This window comes from Triturus cristatus, chromosome 2_2 (genome assembly GCF_964204655.1).
Source record: "Triturus cristatus chromosome 2_2, aTriCri1.1, whole genome shotgun sequence".
Lineage (NCBI taxonomy): Eukaryota > Metazoa > Chordata > Amphibia > Caudata > Salamandridae > Triturus > Triturus cristatus.
In genome coordinates, this window is record NC_140582.1 from 431,303,388 (window position 1) to 431,324,669 (window position 21,282).

The 21,282-nt window shown below is 48.3% G+C and overlaps 1 protein-coding gene across 2 annotated transcripts in view; it reads left to right on the top strand.

Moving 5' to 3' along the window:
* NAA15 (N-alpha-acetyltransferase 15, NatA auxiliary subunit) overlaps positions 1-21,282 on the top strand; it is a 703,732-nt gene that overhangs the window by 659,240 nt on the left and 23,210 nt on the right. For both annotated transcript variants that reach the window (XM_085641522.1, XM_085641523.1), the window contains one exon: positions 8,555-8,652. In XM_085641522.1, the coding sequence (XP_085497648.1) occupies positions 8,555-8,652 (98 nt within the window). The remainder of the gene's footprint in view (positions 1-8,554; positions 8,653-21,282) is intronic.

A 21,282-nucleotide genomic window follows, 5' to 3' on the forward strand; every position in this document is an offset into this window, starting at 1 on the left:
AGCCAGAGTACTAAACCCTAGAATAGAGAAGAAGTACAAGGCGGCACCCACAGACCCTGCATACATCAAGGGCCCTGCTCCTCTAGATTCCCTAGTTGTCTCCACAGCTAGAAAGCGGGCTAACTCCCAATCCTCAGGAGATGCCCCACCACCAGACAAGGAATCTAAACTTCTGGACGCGTCTGGTAAACGCACCGCCTACCAGGCTGCAAACATGTGGCGCATTGCAAATACACAAGCACTGCTTGCGCGATATGATAGAGCACACTATGATGAATTAGAGGCTCTTATGCAGCACCTTCCAGAGAAATACAAACGCCAAGCTCATGACCTGATACAGGAGGGCAAACTAATCACAAACACCTCCATTAAGTGTGCCCTCGATGCAGCAGACACTGCTTCTAGAGCCATAAACACCAGTGTCCTGCTTCGCCGCCATGCCTGGCTCAGGATATCAGGGTTCAAGCCTGAGGTCCAGACATCAATACTTAATCACACCTTTGACCAGCAAACACTCTTTGGCCCAAAGGTAGACGAAGCGCTCGAAAAAATGAAGAAAGATACAGACACAGCGAAGTCTATGGGAGCGCTCCAGACCCAAGCCTCTAAGCGTTCCTTTCGACGCTCGTCCTTTCGTGGCACAGGTAGAGGCTCCTCCACCGATAATGCCTCTACCTCCTACAAATCCCCTCCTCAAAATACCTTTTCAAAGGGCAACCAAAGAGGTGGTTACAGAGGCAACAACAATAAGGGCAGGGGCAAAACCAACAATACCCGTTCTGCCACCCCACCCGCACAATGACTCCCCTTCGCTCCCCCCAGACCATTCCACTCCGGTCGGGGGCAGACTACAAGATTTTATCCACGTATGGGAGTCCATAACATCGGACAAATGGGTGACCCAAATCATTCGGTCAGGGTACTGCCTCGAGCTAACATCTACCCCACCCAATATCCCACCAAGGCACCGTCCAATGTCCCAAGAGCATTCCACACTGCTCAAACAAGAGGTACTCTCGCTCCTCCAGAAACACGCCATAGAGCAGGTACCCGGCAATCAACGAAATCTAGGGGTCTACTCCCTATATTTCTTAATCCCAAAGAAAGACGAGACCCTCAGACCCATTCTGGATCTCCGGCCTCTAAATGCCTACATACATTCAGACCACTTTCACATGGTCACCTTACAACAAGTCCTCCCACTCCTCTGCCAGGGAGACTTTCTCACAACACTGGATCTGAAAGACGCGTACTTTCACATTCCAATACACCCCTCTCACAGAAAATACCTCAGGTTCGTGGTGGACGGGCAACATTACCAATTCAAGGTTCTCCCCTTCGGGGTCACCACTGCACCACGGGTGTTTACCAAATGCCTAGCAGTAGTAGCAGCACACCTCAGACGTCAACATGTTCACGTCTTCCCTTACTTAGACGACTGGCTCATAAAAGCCGCGTCCTACCACCAATGCGTGCAACATACAAACAGCACCATCCAACTGCTTCATCAGCTAGGCTTCACGGTGAACTACCAAAAGTCCCACCTCATACCATCTCACACAAAGCAATATCTCGGGGCCACCATAGACACCTCAAAAGGTATTGCCTATCCAAACTCAGCCAGAATCACAAGCATTCTAGCCTTACGCAAAATATTCCTTCCTCAACACTCTCTACCAGCAAGAGTGTTTATGAAGCTCATAGGGATGATGGCGTCTTGCATCTTCATAGTGCCCCATGCAAGACTCCACATGCGTCCACTTCAGGAGTGCCTAGCACAACAGTGGAACCAGGCCCAGGGTCAGCTGACGGATCTGGTGTTGGTGGACGGCCGCACACATCACTCTCTGCAGTGGTGGAACACCACAAACCTTTCCAAGGGACGGCCGTTCCTGGACCCGGTTCCCCAAGTGACTCTAACAGCGGACGCATCGCTCTCCGGCTGGGGAGCGCACCTCTTACACCTCACAATGCAAGGTCTATGGACGCCACAGCAAAAAACGCTCCACATCAACCATCTGGAGCTTTTGGCGATCTTTCTAGCCCTAAAATCTTTCCAAAAGCAGATTTCAGGCAAAGCAGTCCTCATTCGCACAGACAACATGACTGCGATGTATTATATACAGAAACAGGGGGGGGACACACTCTCCCCAGCTCTCCCGCTTAGCCCAGAGCATATGGAGATGGGCAATTCCCCAAAACATTTTTCTCCTGGCACAACATGTTCCAGGCGTACAAAACACCATAGCAGATCTGCTCAGCAGACAGACTCAACAACTACACGAATGGGAACTGCATCCACAAGTTCTTCACCCATTCTTCCAACAGTGGGGGCATCCTCAAATAGACCTCTTCGCCACCCACGAAAACAAAAAATGCCCAAGCTTCGCCGCCAGATACCCACACCCATTGTCCAAGGGCAATGCGATATGGATGAACTGGTCAGGCAGATTTGCATACGCCTTTCCACCTCTCCCACTAATTCCATTAGTGGTCAGGAAACTACAACAGCACTCCCTCACACTCATTCTGGTAGCTCCGACGTGGGCCAGACAGCCGTGGTACACCACGCTACTACAACTATCAGTGGTACCACATCAAAAACTGCACCTTTCCCCATGCCTCCTAACCCAGAACCATGGAGAAATCAGGCACCCGGACCCAGCTCAGCTCAACCTGGCGATCTGGCTCCTGAAATCTTAGAATTCGGGTACCTTAACCTTCCCCCTGATTGCATGAACATCATCATGGAAGCCAGACGTCCTACCACTAGAGCATGCTATGCCGCAAAGTGGAAAAGATTTGTAATGTACTGCCGTAACAATACAATCAACCCTCTAGATGCATCCATACAACACATCATATGCTATCTGCTCCATCTTCACAGGTGTAACCTGGCGTATTCATCCATACGCCTACACCTAGCAGCGATCGCTGCCTATCTACAAAACAGACAGCATTTGTCACTCTTCAGAGTGCCCGCTATTAAAGCCTTCATGGAAGGCCTTAAACGAGTAATTCCTCCCAGGGCACCACCCTCCCCTGTATGGAATCTAAATTTGGTCCTTACACGACTAATGGGTCCGCCCTTCGAACCAATGCACAAATGTGAGCTACAATTTCTCACCTGGAAAACAGCTTTCCTTGTAGCTATCACTTCCCTTAGAAGGGTTGGTGAAATACAAGCGTTCACCATACAGGAACCTTACATACAAATGCATCACAGCAAGGTCATACTTCGAACTAATCCGAAGTTCCTGCCCAAAGTCATTACCCCCTTCCACCTCAATCAATCAGTGGAATTACCTGTCTTCTTTTCGCAACCCCAATCTGTTGCGGAAAGGGCCTTACACACACTAGATGTGAAAAGAGCGTTGCTATATTACATACAAAGAACGCAACCCTTCAGGAAGACCAAACAGTTGTTCGTTTCCTTTTCTCCACCACATAAAGGCAACCCCATCTCAAAATCAGGGATAGCTAGGTGGATTGTAAAATGCATACAAATTTGCTATCAGAAGGCAAAGAGAACATTATCTGTTCCCCCTAAAGCCCACTCTACAAGAAAGTTAGGGGCTTCTATGGCTTTTCTAGGGAATATACCCTTAGATGACATATGCAAGGCAGCCACATGGTCTACACCGCACACATTCACAAAACACTACTGTGTAGATGTGCATTCCCAGCAGCAAGCTAGGGTGGGCCAGGCTGTACTAAAAACACTCTTTCAAACAGCTGCAACGGATACCGGTGGTCGCCGCTAAGGTTGGGTACTGCTATATAATCTATGCTAAGTGTACAATCTGCAGCTCATATGCCTCGAACGGAATATGCTACTTACCAGTATGCATCTGTTCTTGGCATGTAGAGCTGCAGAGTTGTACACGCCCACCCGCCTCCCCGGCTACCTGTATCCGTTCCAGTCCATCTTATTTAGATACAACACACATGGGTTTCTCACTGTTATTACTACGCTCCATCATTTCCCTGTTGGCGAAAAACAATCTGAGGATGGAGCCGAAGCCCATGCGCAGTACGGACCGAAGGAGGAGTCACCAAACTCGTGACTTCCAAAGACGGTCCAAGAAGAAAAACAAACTGCAAACATCCGGGCCCAACACCAGATGGCGACCTATGCTAAGTGTACAACTCTGCAGCTCTACATGCCAAGAACAGATGCATACTGGTAAGTAGCATATTCCTTTCCTCAATAGGATAACACTGCCTGTTTTTTTCCAGAAATTCTTCTAAGTGTCGATTTTTGAAACAAACAAATATTCCTTAAAAATCGCCTGTATAACAAAAACGCCCTTCAACAGCCCCTCTGCTGCATGTCGGAGGATCACCTGGCCCTTCTACAGCAGGAAGTTACGGCTCTCTTGGCCAAGGGAGCCATCGAGCGCGTTCCTGTCCTAGAAGTAGGTCGTTGTTATTCCCACTACTTTCTGGTCCCCAAGAAGGACAAGGGACCGTGACCAATCTTGGATCTCAGGAACGTCAACCGCTTCCTCTGGAAGGAGAAGTGCAAGATGTTCATGCTTGCTCAGGTCTTGTCTGCCCTCGACTGGGAAGACTGGTTGGTAGCGTTGGACTTGCAGGACACTTATTTTCACATTCCCAGCCCACCGGAGTTGCCTGCGGTTCACTGTAGGCCACGAGCATTTTCAGTTCACCGTGCTCCCCTTTGGCCTTACCAGAGCCCCTCAGGTGTTCACGATAGTCATGGCAGTGGTCGCAGCTCATCTGCGCAGATCAGGGGTTTCAGTCTTGCCCTATCTTGATGACTGGTTGTTGAAGGCAGGCTCGCCCCTGGCAGTCGTCTCCCACCTCCAGACTATGGCCGACCTGCATTCGCTGGGGTTCTCCATCAATGTGCCGAAGTGTCACCTGATTCCCTCTCAGATGCTCCTCTTTATCGGAGCAGTTCTGGACACAACATGGTTTTGGGTCTATCCTCCCGAACAGCGAGTCCGGGATATTCAGGCTATGATTCCGATCTTTCAGCCTCTATAACGGGTTTCAGTCAGAATGACCCTGAGGCGGCTGGGCCTCATGGCCTCCTGCATCCTGCTGGTCGATCATGCCAGGTGACATATGCGGGCTCTGCAGTGGGGCCTGAAGTTCCAGTGGGCACAGCATCAGGGCAATCTGTCTGATTGCGTCCAGATCTCGGAGGGCACTGCACGACAATTGCAGTGGTGGCTCACGAACCAGGATTGGCTCAACAGCAGATTCCACTTCCTTCCTCAACCAGAAAACACAGTGGTGACAGACACGTCCCTTCTGGGATGAAGCAGCCACACAGGAGAGGCGGAGATCAGAGGCATCTGGTCTCCTGCTGAGTCCAGGCTCCACATCAACCTTCTGGAGCTTCGGGCGATTAGTCTTGCACTAAAAGCATTCCTTCCCTCTGTCCGGGGAAGAGTAGTGCGGGTGTTCACGGACAACACCACCGCCATGTGGTACTGCAACAAACAGGGTGGGTTGGGGTCATGGACCCTTTGTCAGGAGGCTCTCCGCCTCTGCACATAGCTGGAACATCAGGGCATATCCCTGGTGGCTCAACGCCTGGCAGGTTCCCTGAACGCCAGGGTAGACTAACTCAGCCGCAGGTGCATGATGGGTCACGAATGGCATCTTCACTCGGAGGTGGTGCAACGTCTTTCATCTGTGGGGAGAGCCTTGGTTAGATCTATTCGCCACCAAAGAGAATGCGCAATGTCAGCAATTCTACACCTTGTAATTTCCAAGGCGGCACTCGCTAGGCTACACTTTTTGTCACGAGTGGAGTTGTGGTCTGTTGTACACCTTTCTCCCTATACCACTTCTGCCCAGAGTGCTGAAGAAGATCAGGCGCGACCGGGCCCAGGTCATTCTTGTGGCTCCGGATTGGGCACAAAGAGTCTGGTATTCCGAGCTGCTCAACATGGCCATCGATCCTCCGATCCGACTGCCTCTTCTGGAGGATCTTCTGTCGCAGCAGCAGGGGACAGTCCTCCACCCGAACCTGTCCAGCCTCCACCTCCTTGCGTGAAGATTGAGCGGCGGCAGTTGACGTAGTTTGACCTGCCTCCCGAATGTCATCTTGACAGCCAGGCGTCCCTCCACTAAGACGGTAAACGCCTGTCGGTGGAACAAATTTGTGGCATGGTGCACAGCAAAGGCTGTGGATCCCTTCTCTGTCCCTCTTTCTGAGGTTCTTTTGTTCCTCCTTTCTTTGGCCCAGCTGGGTTCTGCTCTGGGCACTATCAAGGCCTATCTCTTGGCCTTCTCTGCCTTCCTTCGGCTTCAAGATCAGCCTTCTTTTTTCAAGTCCGTGGTTGTAAATCGGTCTCTGAAAGGCATAAATCACCTCTTTCCTCCGATTCCTTTCGTTATGCCTCAGTAGGACTTGAATCTAGTTTTAACTTTTTTAATGTGTGCTCCCTTTGAGCCGCTTCACGACTGTCCTTTAAGGCTTCTCACGTTTAAGACTGCTTTCCTGGTTGCCATCACCTCTGCCAGGAGGGTGAGTGAGCTCCAGGCTCTTTCATCCGAACAAAGTGGTCCTCAGGACTCGCCCATCCTTTTTGCCCAAGGTTGTCACTGCTTTTCACATTTCGTGCAGACCATCACGTTCCCCACCTTCTTTTCGCCTCCGCATCCTTCGAAAGAGGAGGAGAGGCTCCACCGTCCTGACCCAAAACGTGCGCTTTCTTTTATCTGGATCGCACCAAACCGTTCCGGGTGGATGACCAGCTCTTTGTTTGGTACGTGGGTGCAAAGAAAGGTCGGGCCGTACACAAACGAACTATCGTTTTGTGTATCAAAGCCTGCTATTCTCGCGAAGGAGCCTCCAATGGGGCTGCACGCCCAGTCTACCAGGGCGATACCAAAGGGGATGATGGACGGAGCGTTTGAGCAAATCAAACACTCACCCCCAGTCAACTGATCTGGGTTTAATCCATCATCATTCTTTAGCTCACTCCACCACCCCAGTTCAGACGTGGCCAGGGCGACGGCGCAACCACTGCTCTGGGACGTGGCGTTCCTCCCTTGATGACATCTGTCAGGCAGCTACGTGGGCCTCGCTGCACACGTTTACAAAACACTACTGTCTTGACAGTCCGGTCCGGTGAGATGGCTTCTTTAACCATTCTGTTCTCCAGGACTTTCTGGTGTGAGATTGGTTCGCAGACCTACCACCGGGGTTGGTATTGCTGGGGTATCTATTCCAAGGTAAGGAATTCATGACTAACATGTTACTTCCAGATAAACAAGTTACTTACCTTCGGTAATGATATATCTGTAAGAAACATTAGTTATAGATTCCTTACCGCCCCACCCATTCTCCCCGTTCTGCGAACTGACTTTTATGGTTAAGGATATCCTTTCAGGGCCCTAGTTTTGTGCATCAGTGGTCGGTGTCTTGCATGGCTCTTCGTTTCTGGCGCGAAAAGTCCTGTACAGAACTGATGTCAGCGCGCAAGGGCGGCGTCTAAGTAGCTGTCGCGATGTCATCCCTGTGACACAAAGCCAACGACTGATGTGGAGCCGACCGACGCCACCTTCCGACGCGCAGATGTACTGCTAACGAAAAAACTTTCCGGATCAAGTGTGATGCCTGGGGTAATTCTAAGGTAAGGAATCTATAACTAATCATTCTTACAGATATATGGTTACCGAATGTAAGTAACTTGTTCTTGCGACCCGAATGTCAGGTGTACAGCTGGGGTTGGGTGTCCACTTGGTTCCTGCACTGTCTGCCCTAATTTCCCCAAGCAGGTCCTTCCAGTCAGCTGTTCCTTTCCTTCCACCTTCAGAATTTGCTCATTCCTCCTGGCAGACTAGTCCTTCTCCTCCTGCAGGCAGGTAAATGTCTGCTCTATGTCCAGTAGCTATTTGTTTTATTATGCTTCCTAGGTCCAAATAGAGAATGACGATCACAGTAGAGGTTCTATTCCTGTGGTATCAGTCTTCTCTCCTGGTGCTGATTCCCAGGACCTTTTTGCTACTCAAATGTTGAATAAAGTACTGGCTGAAGAGTCCAGTACTTAACCTCCTCTGATGGGTGTGGGTGAGCTTTCCCAATCAGGGGGCATTACGAATTTCTGGATGCGCCCTCATTTATGGGGCTGTATTCTTATTGCATCTTTTATAGGATTGTCTCACTCACTGAGATAAAAACAGACAAAACGTCTAGAAGCATACAAGGACAGGACAGTGATGAAACCATCCTTGTCACTTTCACACAACAATGTTTATTCTATTGAATTTTATTGTATTGAATGCTGTGTTTACTCGTAGTTTTCATTGACTTTTTGTCAATTTTGAAGCTCATTGTGACTTCTCATGACATTCCTTTTTTGTAATGCTAAGTCAGGGGAAGTAAATTGGTTTGGGTGGCATTATGTTACCAGTCTTTTTGTGCCTGTAAATTATTTGATTTTTTTGGAAATGTTTGTAAATGTGTAAAATTTAAGATTAACCAGTTCCCCATAAACAAATATGGCAAATCTCTTGTGATCTTTATGAAATGCTTGCTTAACTTTAGTTACCGTTTGTTTCTTTTAAGCTGCCAAAATGATGTACTATTTGGACACTTCCACTCAGAAAAGGGCTATGGAGCAGGCTACAGTTCTTGATGAGTCTTTCATTAACAGAAGCCTTCAGGTAAATGTCTTTTACATTTATAGAAGCATCTGAATTTTCAGGCATTTGAATGGTATTTCTAACATGTTCCCCCACATTCCTTATCTAGAGATGTCTTCAGGCACAAGACTGCACATTTTTGTTGGTGGAGGAGGCTTCCAACATGCTATGGTGTCACTGCCAGGAGTGATGCTGTGAATACATAAGGTTGTCACAGTGGTGGTGACTTCCGTAACTTTGATTTTTTTTTTTTTTTTTAAAGATCCAGCGAACTAGAGCTTAACCAACTACTTTACACATTTTTCACCTCACTTAGAGCAAACTTTGCATATTTCGGATTGCATCATTTTTAAACTGATGCAATCAACAAATTCCTCTGGGTCTTCAATTGTATCCCTCATTATTAGAGGCAAATGGCATCATAAGGCCATGGGCTGAGTTTCCGTGTCTTTGCAGCAAACCGGACTCTGCGACAGGTCCATGATGCAACTGAAGGCAACTGGGGAAGAAGAAAAAACATATTTAGTGTCTCAAAATCAGCAGAAAGGTGTTGTTGGATCCAGTTTTCCAGATAGGGATTGTCTGACTGAGTTTCCTCGAACGTAAGGGAAGCTGTCGTAAGTCTTTGAAGACCTGTATAAGGACCAGGTAACTGCAGAACCTACATGAAGGAAATATCAAGAAATCTAATTACCATGGAGCCTGCAGATTTTCAACAGCCCGACTGTTCTAGAAAATTCAAAGCAAGTGTTGTCTGGGCCCATGAGTTACAATAAGGCAGTTTATTCAAGTGTGCTAGAGATCAAGCCTAGTCTCCAGCCATCCTCATACCCTTAGGGTAGCTCTCATCTCCCCTTTCCTTATTCTTGTAGCTTCCAGGTCTAGCCTTCACACCCTTGCATAGTGCCACATTTAATTGATTTTCTTTTGGGAGGGTGGTTAACTCTCGTCTAGGACTATTTCGACCAATTATATTGTTCTATGGATATTACATGTGGTAACAGTTGGTCCCTAAACATACATGTTGGCTTTTAATGGGTACTGGTTTGGCCTCGGGCCAAGCCTCTCCTGTGAGAAAGTGCCATCTTTCTTGCATGGTATGCCCCCACTTTTTGCTGAATTGCTGAATGTACTTTGACTGAGCGTGCCCTGGACTCCTGCCAATCAGGTGCCCAGGGCCTATGTTCCTTCCCTAAAACACAAATTGGCAAACCCTGGCCACATGTCAGCCCCTGGTAAATGGTACTCTAGGTACCCAGGGCCTTGTGACCAGGGAAGGCCTCTAAAGGCTGCAGCACTCTTTGTGCCACCCTTAGAGGCCCTGTACCCTTATACACACACACACTGCCCTTGCAGGCTGAGTGTCTGGGTACAAGGCAAAACAAAGAGTCGTCCTGGCACACATCCCTGTGTGTCATGCCTACCACCTATACTGCCATAGCATACATCAGCCACCAGGAGCAGGAGCCCTGTGCCCCTACTGCAAATGAAAGCTTCTGTTTTTTCCCAGCAAATGGTATCAACAAAGAGTTTTTGGTGCTTTCAACCTTCTTCCAGTTAATGGTAGAAATGGGTATGAAAGCAATAATGGATCCTGGAAGGCTATACATTTTAGAAAAGTAGGCAAAATTCTGAATTCAGCAAGGGGTCATTTGTGTAGATCCTTCAAGGTTTCTTTATAGAAACTAACAGTTGAAAATAGGAAAAATTAAAAATGAGTTGGGTGCCCTATGCCAATGGTGTGGGCGCAGGAGCCCTGTGCCCCTACAGTACCCAGGTCCATTCCTGGGCACTTTAAGTGCAGTGCTGCCATTTAAGAGTATATGGTGCTGAGAGCTCGACAAACACGAACTCCACAGCACCATAATGGCAACACTGAAGACTGAGAAGTTTGGTATCAAACTTCTCAGCACATTAAACCCACACTGATGCCAGTGTGGGATGTAATGTACCAAGCACCCCAGAGGGCCTCTTAGAGATGCCCCCTGAAACCTAACCTACAATCCACGTATGTTCTGAGGTTGCCTAGGCTGCCACACGTCGGACATGTTGCTGGACCCCTGGGTAGGAGAGCCCCTGCTCTCCTGGCTCTGCAACAATGCACATCCTGGGCGTGGTGCTAAATCTACTCCCCCAGGATGGGCAGGGGGAAGCTTCAAAGGCATGCCGCCTCTGTGAGCTTCCCCAGGCCACTGGCAGCCCCCACTCTGGCGGGAAGCTTGGCCGGAAACCCCAAATAAGGACAGGGGATGTGCCAGCCTGCCAACCCCACCCCTCAGGTGGGGGAGGCGAGGTGAAGCACATCTCTGGGCTTTCGCCATCTTGAAGATGGGAAGCCCTGCCCAATCAGGACTAGGCTACTGCCCCCTCTCACAGGAGAGAGGCAGGATAGGGGGTGTACCCACCCCAGGACAGGGACCCATTGGTCCCTGCCCTTCACCTACCTGTAACGCCCCTAAATCTATTATTTAGGGGCACCCTGAACCTTCCTTCCCCAGATTCCAAAATCCGAAGAAGAGCTAGAAGAAAGAAGACCTGCCCTTCAGCTGCTAAGAAGAGGAAGACACCAACTGCTTTGGCCCCAGCCCTACCGGCCTGTCGACCCTCGAACCTGCTCCTGCTCCAACCCGTCATCTCTTGTGGCCAGCAACCTCACAAACCCAGGAGGACCTGGCTACCTTTTGACTCTAAGCCCCCTGGGACTTCCATGAGTAGAGGCTCTACTCAAAAACTACTTCTAATCCCCGGCAGCAGCCCGAAACCGCAAACCCAGCACACACTGCACCCGCCAAGCCTGGCCTGTGCCAGAGTGAACAAATACCACGAGGATGACCCCACAGCGACTGTGACCTCGAGTCCGGCACCCAAGGACCTCCCGCGACACTCCTGAAGAAGCCTGCAGCCTCAGAACCAGGTGCCCCCCCCCCAACCGCGATCAACAGAGGGTAAGATTTCCCGACAGCAAAAGGCACCCCGGCGCCCCGCGGCCCCCTGTGCCCAATCCCGGGGTACCTACCTATCCTCCAACTACCCAACTTACCTCTCAAAGTGGTGGTGGCACCTGAAGAATCTTCGTCCCCGAGCTTGCAGTCTCTTTCTAAACCGGAGATTTCCCATTGAAATCAATTGAGCGCCCGAAGGCTCAAAAGCACCCTGCACCCAGCCGCCCGAGTGGCCCTGGCAGTGCAACCTCTACATCCATCTACTTGCCCTGAGTAAGTGACCAGGAGCCCAGCTCCCACAACCGCGTGGCCTGCTAGTCAGCAGCCACCAACCAAGGCCCCCCTACCTCTCATAGGATAACATTGGGCCTAACTCGCTCTGCACCTGGCCGCCCCTGTGCCGCTGAGGGTGAACCAACTGTACCCACCTGACCCTGGGAGACCCCTGAGTCTATGCCCAGAACCTTAACTCTGCCAGTCGAGTACTTACCTTTAAACCGATAACTCCATTTTCTCCATAGGGTAACATTGACTGGCTTTTCCTGAAATTTCTTCTAAGTGTGGACTTTTCAAAACTTAAAATATTCACCAAAAATCAGCCGAGTAATAAACGAAAATACTCACCTGCTCTTAGGTGAGCTCCCAGTACTGGATCTTAGTGCCCAGCACTGACTCTGAAAAATACTTAAAACTGTATTTACCAGTAACCCAATTTTCTCCCATAGGAAATCATTGACTGTTTTTCTGTGAAATTTCTTCTAAGTGTCAATTTCAGCAAACTTTAAATATTCTTTAAAAATCGTATAATATCTGAAAACGTAATTACTTACCGGTTTTGGATAAAGGTCCCAGTACTGAGTCTAGACACCCAGTACTGGATTACAAAAGTAACGAGAACATACTATACCTGCAACTTGAATTTTCTGCCATAGGAAATCATTGACTGTTTTCTACGAAATATTTTCTAAGTGTCAACTTTTAAAATGGCAAAATATTGTCTAAAAATCATCACAGTAATTAACCCTTTCGATGCGCATGACGGAGCGGTTCCGTCATGCACATCCGTAGCGCTGTGCGTATGACGGAACCGCTCCGTCACGGCCCCGCCCGCGCAACGAACCTTCAGCACAGCGTGGTAATCCGCGCCGCGCTGAAGGGGTTAAGTCGACTTTTATCACTTGATTCCAAGTATTGACCCAGGACTGAATATAGGATCCAGTCCTGGAATTCCAAAAGTAATCCTAAAAGTAATCTGTTACAAATAACTTGAAACTTCCATTGAACTCAATGCATTATTGTGTTTATAATTGTGTTGCCTATTGCAACCACTTGCAACTTTCTACAAAAGTCAATTGCATATTGCAAAAGTATTTTATATAAAGCATCTCATTCTGAGAAAGTATATTTTAATACCTATTGTTGGTACTAAAATAAAACAAGCATACATTTTTTTTATATATAAACCATTGGCCTAGAGTTCAGTTATTGAGTGTGTGAGACCATTTGCTAGCTGAGTGTGTGCAACAAATGCTTTACACTGTCCTCCGATACTGCCTTACTGCTCGACCAAGCTACCACTTTAGAGAGTAAGGTTATATCTAACTCTAGCCTCTGCCAAACCTCTGGGGACTGTGGACTCTGCACACTGTACCTATTTGGGAACAGTATATACAGAGCCACTTTCTCACATCTCCCACAACCCCTATTTGCCACGGCGCAGACTCCTAATAAAATGTCTTCAGTATCTGAATTGTGGGTGTTGATCCACTATTCAATCTGCCCTGTATAATTGAATACTTATGTTCCATAGGAGTAAGACTTATAAAGGGTGTTTTCCCACTTCCCTCACCGGCTGAATTTACAGCTGGGATAGAAACTATCAAAAGGAACACGAGCAGGCTGCAGTATTAAGACGTAGTGTGTTCTGCAAGTGTTGTGGTCTGTTACCCAGTCGCCACAACTGTACCTAAAGGGAAAAGCTCAAGGGATGTTTGTTCTGACTAGTCGCTTCATTAGGTGTATTGCCAAAATGAGGTTAACCCCTTCGCTGCTAGGCCTTTTCCCCCCCCATGTGCTAAGCATTTTTTTGGCTATTTGGGGTAGTTCGCTCTTAGGCCCCTGTAACATTTTGACCACATAAGGTATCCACGCCAAATCTGCGTCCTTTTCTTCCAACATCATGGCGCTTCTAAAGGTATCCAGAGTTTGTGGATTCCCCTGGAGAGGTCCCAGAAATTAGCCAAAATACAGCAACATTTTGTTTTTTTGGGAAAAATGGGAAAGTGCTGCAAATGAAAGCTTCTGTTTTTTCCCAGCAAATGGTATCAACAAAGGGTTTTTTGTGCTTTCAACCTTCTTCCAGTTAATGGTAGAAATGGGTATGAAAGCAATAATGGATCCTGGAAAGCTATACATTTTAGAAAAGTAGACAAAATTCTGAATTCAGCAAGGGGTCATTTGTGTAGATCCTTCAAGGTTTCTTTATAGAAACTAACAGTTGAAAATCGGAAAAATTGAAAATGAGTTGGAAAAAAAAGCCATTTGTGCCAACGTTTTCAACTTTAACTTCTAATTATGACAGATGTTTGAAAGCAATATACTGTTGGATCCGCTGGACCTTTCTGGTTGTGGGGATATATTAGACTTGTAGGTTCACCCAGATCCCGACGAACTCAGAACCAATATCTGAGCAGCGTCTTGCAGTGGTTTTTTATTATGTACCGGGTATTTAGCAATTCATTTGGGAAAATATATATAGTGAAAATGCAATAGTGAAGAAGCCTATGTATTTCTGAAATTGGAACAAAATATAGAGTTTAGAAACAGTAGCTATTTGCACATTTCTGAAATTGTGATTACCCATACTAGCATGAGAATTATAGGACATTTTTCAAAGTTTTTTTTTTTTTTACATATTCTTTCATTTGGAAGGCAGAAATGCATCGGAAGTCAATAGGTAATAACAGATGCTCTACAATTTTGAGTTACCCTTAGTCTCCCGATAAAAATGGTACCTCACTTGTGTGGAAAGCCTAGTGCCCACTACAGGAAACAGCACAAAACGCAACGTGGACACTTCATTTTTACAGTGAAAACTAACCCTTTTTTAACAAAATGCCCAACTGTAGATTTTGAACCCTAGATCTGCCGGCACCTAGGGAAACCTAGCAAACGTATACATTTTGAAAACTAGACACCCAGGGCAAACCAGGATGGGGTGACCTGTCTGGCTCTTACCATTTTCTGTTACCCAGAAGCCCTTGCAAACCTCATACTTTGTCTAAAAAAAAAAACATTTTTCCTCACATTTTTGTGGTGAAAAGTTCTGGAATATGCGTGGATCCACAAAATTCTACCCACCCGCATCCCCCAAAGTCTTCAGAGAAAAATGGTACCTCACTTGTGTGGGTAGGCCTAGTGCCAGCAACAGGAAATGGCCCAAAACTCAACGTGGACGCACCACATTTTCACAGTGAAAACTACTACTGCCCCCATCTGCCTGGGGGGGGGGGCAGAAACTGTGGCATTTGGGGGGGGGGGGGCATTGGCATGCCCATTCTGGGCAGCCCCCACCCTGAACTTTGGAAGAAAAAAAATCCCTGGTACCTAGTGGGCTTTCTGCCCCCCCTCCCCACCCCCCGGGGGGAGGCAGATAAGGGGCTATAGCCCCATCTGCTTCCCAGAGGTGGCAGAAAGACTGTACCATGTTTTTCGGGGTGGGGGCATTGCATGCCCATTCTGGACGGCCCCCACCCCTATGTATAAAAAGCAAAAAAAAACCCTGGTGCCTAATGGGCTATTGCACCCATCTGCCTCCGGTGGGGGCCGAAAGTCTTTTTGCCTTCTTTGGGGGGGGGGCAGGGGGGGCATTAGGTTGCCCATTCTGGGCAGCCCCCACTCCTGGCGTATATTATAATAATCCCTGGCATCAGGAGCACTGGTGCTCATGACGGAACCATTCCGTCATGAGCACCCAAAGGGTTAAATAGCAGTAATCAAGTTTATTTTGGATATTGTCAACATACATAAAAAAAATCAACAAAAGACTTAATAAAATACCAACTACATAAAAGACTTAAATATACATGTTAAAATAGACAATAAATTATCATAGCTGTGAGAAATTAAATTATTAGAGGGGGATGGGTGGGTGTAACTTGTGAGAACTCCCCGAGTAATATTGTCACTATTCTGTATGGGGCCTAGTTAAGCTACTTGAATTCTAACCTTAGCTCAGTCCTGGGTAGCTTTGGCACAGCGCATTCAGGCTTAACTCGAAGGAAAACGTATGAAGCCTTGATAAGTATCAAAACAGTTAATATGTAAAAACCACAAAACAATAAAAATCCCATTCCAATTAACAAAAATGCTATATAGTTTTATCTTTAAATAGACACCGGAATGGCAAAAATCTTATGAAGTGTTTCAAAGATATGATTTTTAGGAGTTTAAGTTGGTTTTTTGAGGCAAAAAGAGCAAAGCGCCAACCTCTGGTATTTGGTTGCGCTAGACAGTGTCACAGTCAACAGTTAAGGCCAACAGTGATGAAGCATGTTGTAGGAAGCTGGCTCTGTGTTTATAATACCAAAGTAAGGTATAGTGTGCACAGAGTCCAGTGGATCCCCGAAGGTTTACAGAGGTAAAGGGAGCTAATACCTTACTCTCTATTTGTGGTAGTGAGGGCAAGCAGTAAGACTTTATCAGAGGGTACTGTTAAGCATTTGTTGCACACACTTGGGCAAGAAATGATTTCACACACTCAAAGACTGAACTCTGAACAATTGTTTTGTAAAACAATATGTTCAAGGCATATGAGCTGCAGATCTCACACTTCATAGATCGCCATCTGGTGTTGGGCCTGGATGTTTGCACTTGTTTTTGTCTTGGAAACGTCTTTGGAAGTCACGAGATAGGTGACTCCTCCTTTGGATGATAGTGCGCATGGGCATCCGCTCCATCTTCAGATTTATTTTTTTCCGCCATCGGGCTCAGATGTATTTCTGGCGCTCTAGTTCGGTACCGTTACTGATCTTACTTTTGACGCGCAATCCTTCACCCTTCTCCAGAATTGTTTTCGATCGCGATCCCTAGTCGTCGCGCATCTTCAACATCGAGGTCCTCAATTCCGGTCGCCGACGAAGGCCTTCGGGCCTACCTGGGCCTTGACTTTTGGCTCATGATAAGGACTCCATTCAAGAAGTGTCCTCAATGTGGGTCGAAGTTCCCCCACACAAATCTGCATGAAGTGTGTAAACTCTGTCTCTCCCCGGAGCACGAGGCCAGAGACTGTCCAGCTTGTGCCTCTTTCCGCTCCAAAAAGACTATTCGAGATGGTCGAGCTCGAGGAGCAATGGCTCGCTCGTCGACCTCCATCCCCGATGACCTCTTCCACAAGGGTGTCGATGTTCCAGAGCAGGTGCAGGCCGAAAAAGGATGATACTTTTGATCACACTGGGGACGATGCAGACGATGAGCCACTAGCAACACTTGTTCGGACCTACTGTAGACTCCTCTCTAGAAAAGATGAAGAAAGACACGGACACGGCAAAATCAATGGGAGCCTTGCAATCGCAAGCTCCCAGACGTTCCTTTCGTCGCTCCTCTTACAGGGGCACCTCCAGAGGCTACTCCTCAGACAATACATCTACATCTTACAAAACTCCCACCCAAACTACATTCACCAGAGGTTACCAAAGAGGTGGCTACGGAGGCAATAATAAGGGCAGAGGCAAGACCAACAATACCCGCTCTGCCTCCATCCCTACCCAATGACTTCCCTCCGCTCCCCCAGACCATTCCACTCCGGTCGGTGGAAGATTGCTACAGTTCCTTCCTGTCTGGAACAACATCACCACGGACAGGTGGGTGAGACAAATAGTTCAGTCATGTTACTGTCTAGAACTCACATCTACCCCCCAAAACATACCACCCAGACAGCGCCCAATGTCACCAGAACACTTATCGCTCATAAAGCAGGAGGTAATCTCCCTCCTACAAAAACATGCAATAGAACCAGCTCCCCTGCATCAGCAAAACACAGGTGTTTACTCCCTGTACTTTCTCATTCCAAAAAAGGACGGTTCCCTGAGACCTATACTAGACCTCAGACCTCTAAACCTGTACATACACTCAGACCATTTTCACATGGTCACACTTCAACAGGTCCTTCCTCTTCTCTCACAAGGCGACTTCCTTGCCACTTTAGATCTCAAGGACGCCTACTTTCATATTCCTATTCACACCTCTCACAGGAAATATCTCCGGTTTGCAGTGGACGGTCAACACTACCAATTCAAGGTACTCCCTTTCGGAGTCACCACATGTGAGAAAGTGCCATCTTTCTTGTATGATATGCCCCCACTTTTTGCTGAATTGCTGATGTACTTTGACTGAGTGTGCCCTGGGCTCCTGCCAATCAGGTACCCAGGGCCTATGTTCCTTTCCTAAAACTGCATGAAGCCTAAAACCCAATTGGCATCTCTGGCCACATATCAGCCCCTGGTAAATGGTACCCTGGGTACCCAGGGCCTTCTGACCAGAGAAGGCCCCTAAGGGCTGCAGCACTTATTGTGCCACCCTTAGAGGCCCTGTACCCTGACACACACACTGCCTTTGCATGCTGAGTGTCTTGGTGCAGAACAAAACAGTCAACACGGCACACATCCTTGTGTGCCATGCCCACAACACACACTGCCCTGGCGTACCTCAGTCACCCCTCTAGCTGGGTGCCCTATGCCAGTGGTGTGGGTACAGGTGCATGAGCCCTGTACCCTTACAGTACCCAGGTCCATTCCTGGGCACTGTAAGTGCAGTGCTACCATTAACAGTATATGGTGCTGGGAGGTCATCAACACGAACTCCACAGCACCATGATGGCAACACTGAAGACTGGGAAGTTTGTTATCGAATTTCTCAGCACATTAAACCCACACTGATGCCAGTGTGGGATTTAATGTACAATGCACGACAGAGGGCAACTTAGAGTGCCCCCCTGAACCTAACCTACAATCCACATCCTGTCTGAGAGGCTGCCTAGGCTGCCACACAGTAGACCTGTTGCTGGACCCCTGGGTAGAGAGCCATCCACTCTTCTGGGCCTGCAAGAATGCACATCCTGGGCGAGGTGCTAGGTCTCCTCCCCCGGGATGGGCAGGGGAAGCTTCAAAGGCAGGCCGCCTTTGTGAGCTTCTCCAGGCTACTTGCTGTACTCAGCAACTGGCCCACACCGGTTCTGACCACCACTCTGGCGGGAAGACTGGTGGGAACCCCAAGGGAGGGAAGAGGGTGTGCCAGCCTCTGCCAACCCCACCCCTCAGGTGGGGGGAGGCGAGGTGAAGCACATCTCCGGGCTCTCGCCATCTTGAAGATGGGGAGCCCTACCCAATCAGGACTAGGCTACTGCCCCCCTCCCTCAGGAGAGTGGCAGGATAGGGGGTGAGCCCACCCCAGGGAAGGGACCCATTGGACCCTGCTCTTTACCTACCTGTAACACCCCTAAATTTAGTATTTAGGGGCTCCCTGAACCTTCCTTCCTCAGATCCCGATACCGAAACAAGCAAGAAGAACAAGAAGCAAGAAGACCTGCCGTGCAGCTGCTAGCAAGAGAAAGACACCAACTGACTTGGCCCCAGCCCTACAGGCCTGTCGACCCCCCCTGAACCTGCTCCTGCTGAAACCCGGCGTCTCCAGTGGTCTGCAACCTCAAAAACCCCGGAGGACCTGACTGCCTTGTGACTCTAAAAAGACTGGGACTCCCGCGAGCAGTGGTACTGCTCAAAGCAAGTAACAAGCCCCTGGTGCCAACCAGGAACCGTGACTCCTGCACACTCTGCACCCGCCAAGCCTGGCCTGTGCTTGAGTGGACAAAGACCACGAGGACGCCTCCCCGTCGACTGTGACCCAGAATCCAGCACCCAAGAATCCACCTCGACTCTCCTGACGACGTCTGCAGCCTCAGAACCAGGGACCCCCCCAACCGCGACCAGCTGAGGTTAAGATTTCCCGACGCAAGAAAGACACCCCTGCACCTGGTACCCTGCGGCCCCCTGTGCCCAGCTCCTGGGTGCCTACCTAACCTACAACTTCCCAACTTACCTCTCGAAGTGGTGGTCGCACCTGAAGAATCTTCGTCCCCGAGCTTGTGGCCTTGGTTCGTCCTTGAGCTTCTCCATTGAAATACATTGTGCGCCCGACGGCTCAAAAGCACCCTGCACCCAGCCGCCCGAGTGCCCCTGGGAGTGCAACATCAGTCCTATTTTTCTTCCCCACTTGCGCTTAGCAAGTGACCGGGAGCCCAGCTCCCACAGCCACGTGGCCTGCCTGCTAGCAGCCACCAACCACAGGCCCCCTGCCTCCCATAGGATAACATTGGGCCTAACTCACTCTGCACCCGGCTGCCCCTGCGCCGCTGAGGGTGTAACAACTGTACTTACCCGACCCTGGGAGACCCCTGAGTCTATGCCCAGAACCTTAACTCTGCCAGTCGAGTAATTACCCAAAAGCCGATAGCTCCCTTTTTTTTATAGGGTAACATTGGCTGGTTCTAAACTTTTAAAATATTCACCTAAAATCAACCGAGTAACGAAAACGGAAATACTCCCCTGCTATTAGGGGAGATTCCAGTGCTGGATCTTGGTGCCCAGCACTGACCCTGAAAAGTACCCTTATTTACCGCTAACTCAATTTTCTTCCATAGGAAACCATTGACTTCTTCTAAGTGTCGATTTTTGCAAACTACAAATATTCTTTCAAAATCGCACCAACTGTGAAAATGTAATTACTTACCTGTCTAAGATAGATGTCCCAGTGCTGAACGTAGGAGCCTAGCACTGGATTACAAAAGTAATGAGAACATACTTTACCTATAACTTGAATTTTCTTCCATAGGAAACCATTGACTTTTTTTCTGTGAAATTTCTTCTAAGTGTCGATTTTGCAAACTTATAAATATTCGTTAGATATCGCCTGTATAACCTAAACGCATTCTCTCAACTACTTACAGGTGGTACACTAGTGCTGGATCCGGGATCCAACACTGACCTAGAAAAATTAAAAATAACCCCACTTACCTGCTAAGTGAAATTCCTCCCCTAGGATAACATTGGAGATTTTATTAGAGAAACGTTTCTAAGTGTCAACTTTCAAAATACCAAAACCCCACAGTTTCCCCTCCCCTCCCTTTTAGGTCTCTGGTCCAGCGCATGCGCTGGTCTGGCCGAGACATTTAGTAGCTGCTTTGAAAAGTGCTACCAAAGTGGCCACCAGCTTACTGTCACGGGGGGCACAAGCACCCTAGCGGGTCATCGCGATAACTTACGCTTTTACGGCCACGCGGCGTTACTTTTACTGCCGTGCGGCCAATACTTGTTATAGCCTGTTTGTTACCGAGAAAGAAGATCATTAATCTACACAACCCCCAAGATTCCTTCTCTCCCCCACCACTAAATGCGATGAAGTTGATGGTTTTCTTGGTTATTTTAATTGTGTGGGTAATGACTTACTTGGCTATGGGGGTCGAGGTTTCTTTCTTTCTCAAAATTCCACTGCGCTCCCTTAAATTGTGCTATTTGGATAAACGTTAAACCTATTGACTGCTCTTTGTCTCTTCCTTAAACGTGACAGTCTAGCCTCTACTGCAGAGAGTTGAAGGCTGGGGTTGGCCAGTTTCTGAGTGAAGTCATTTTACGTCACCTCGTCTTGATATCGGGAA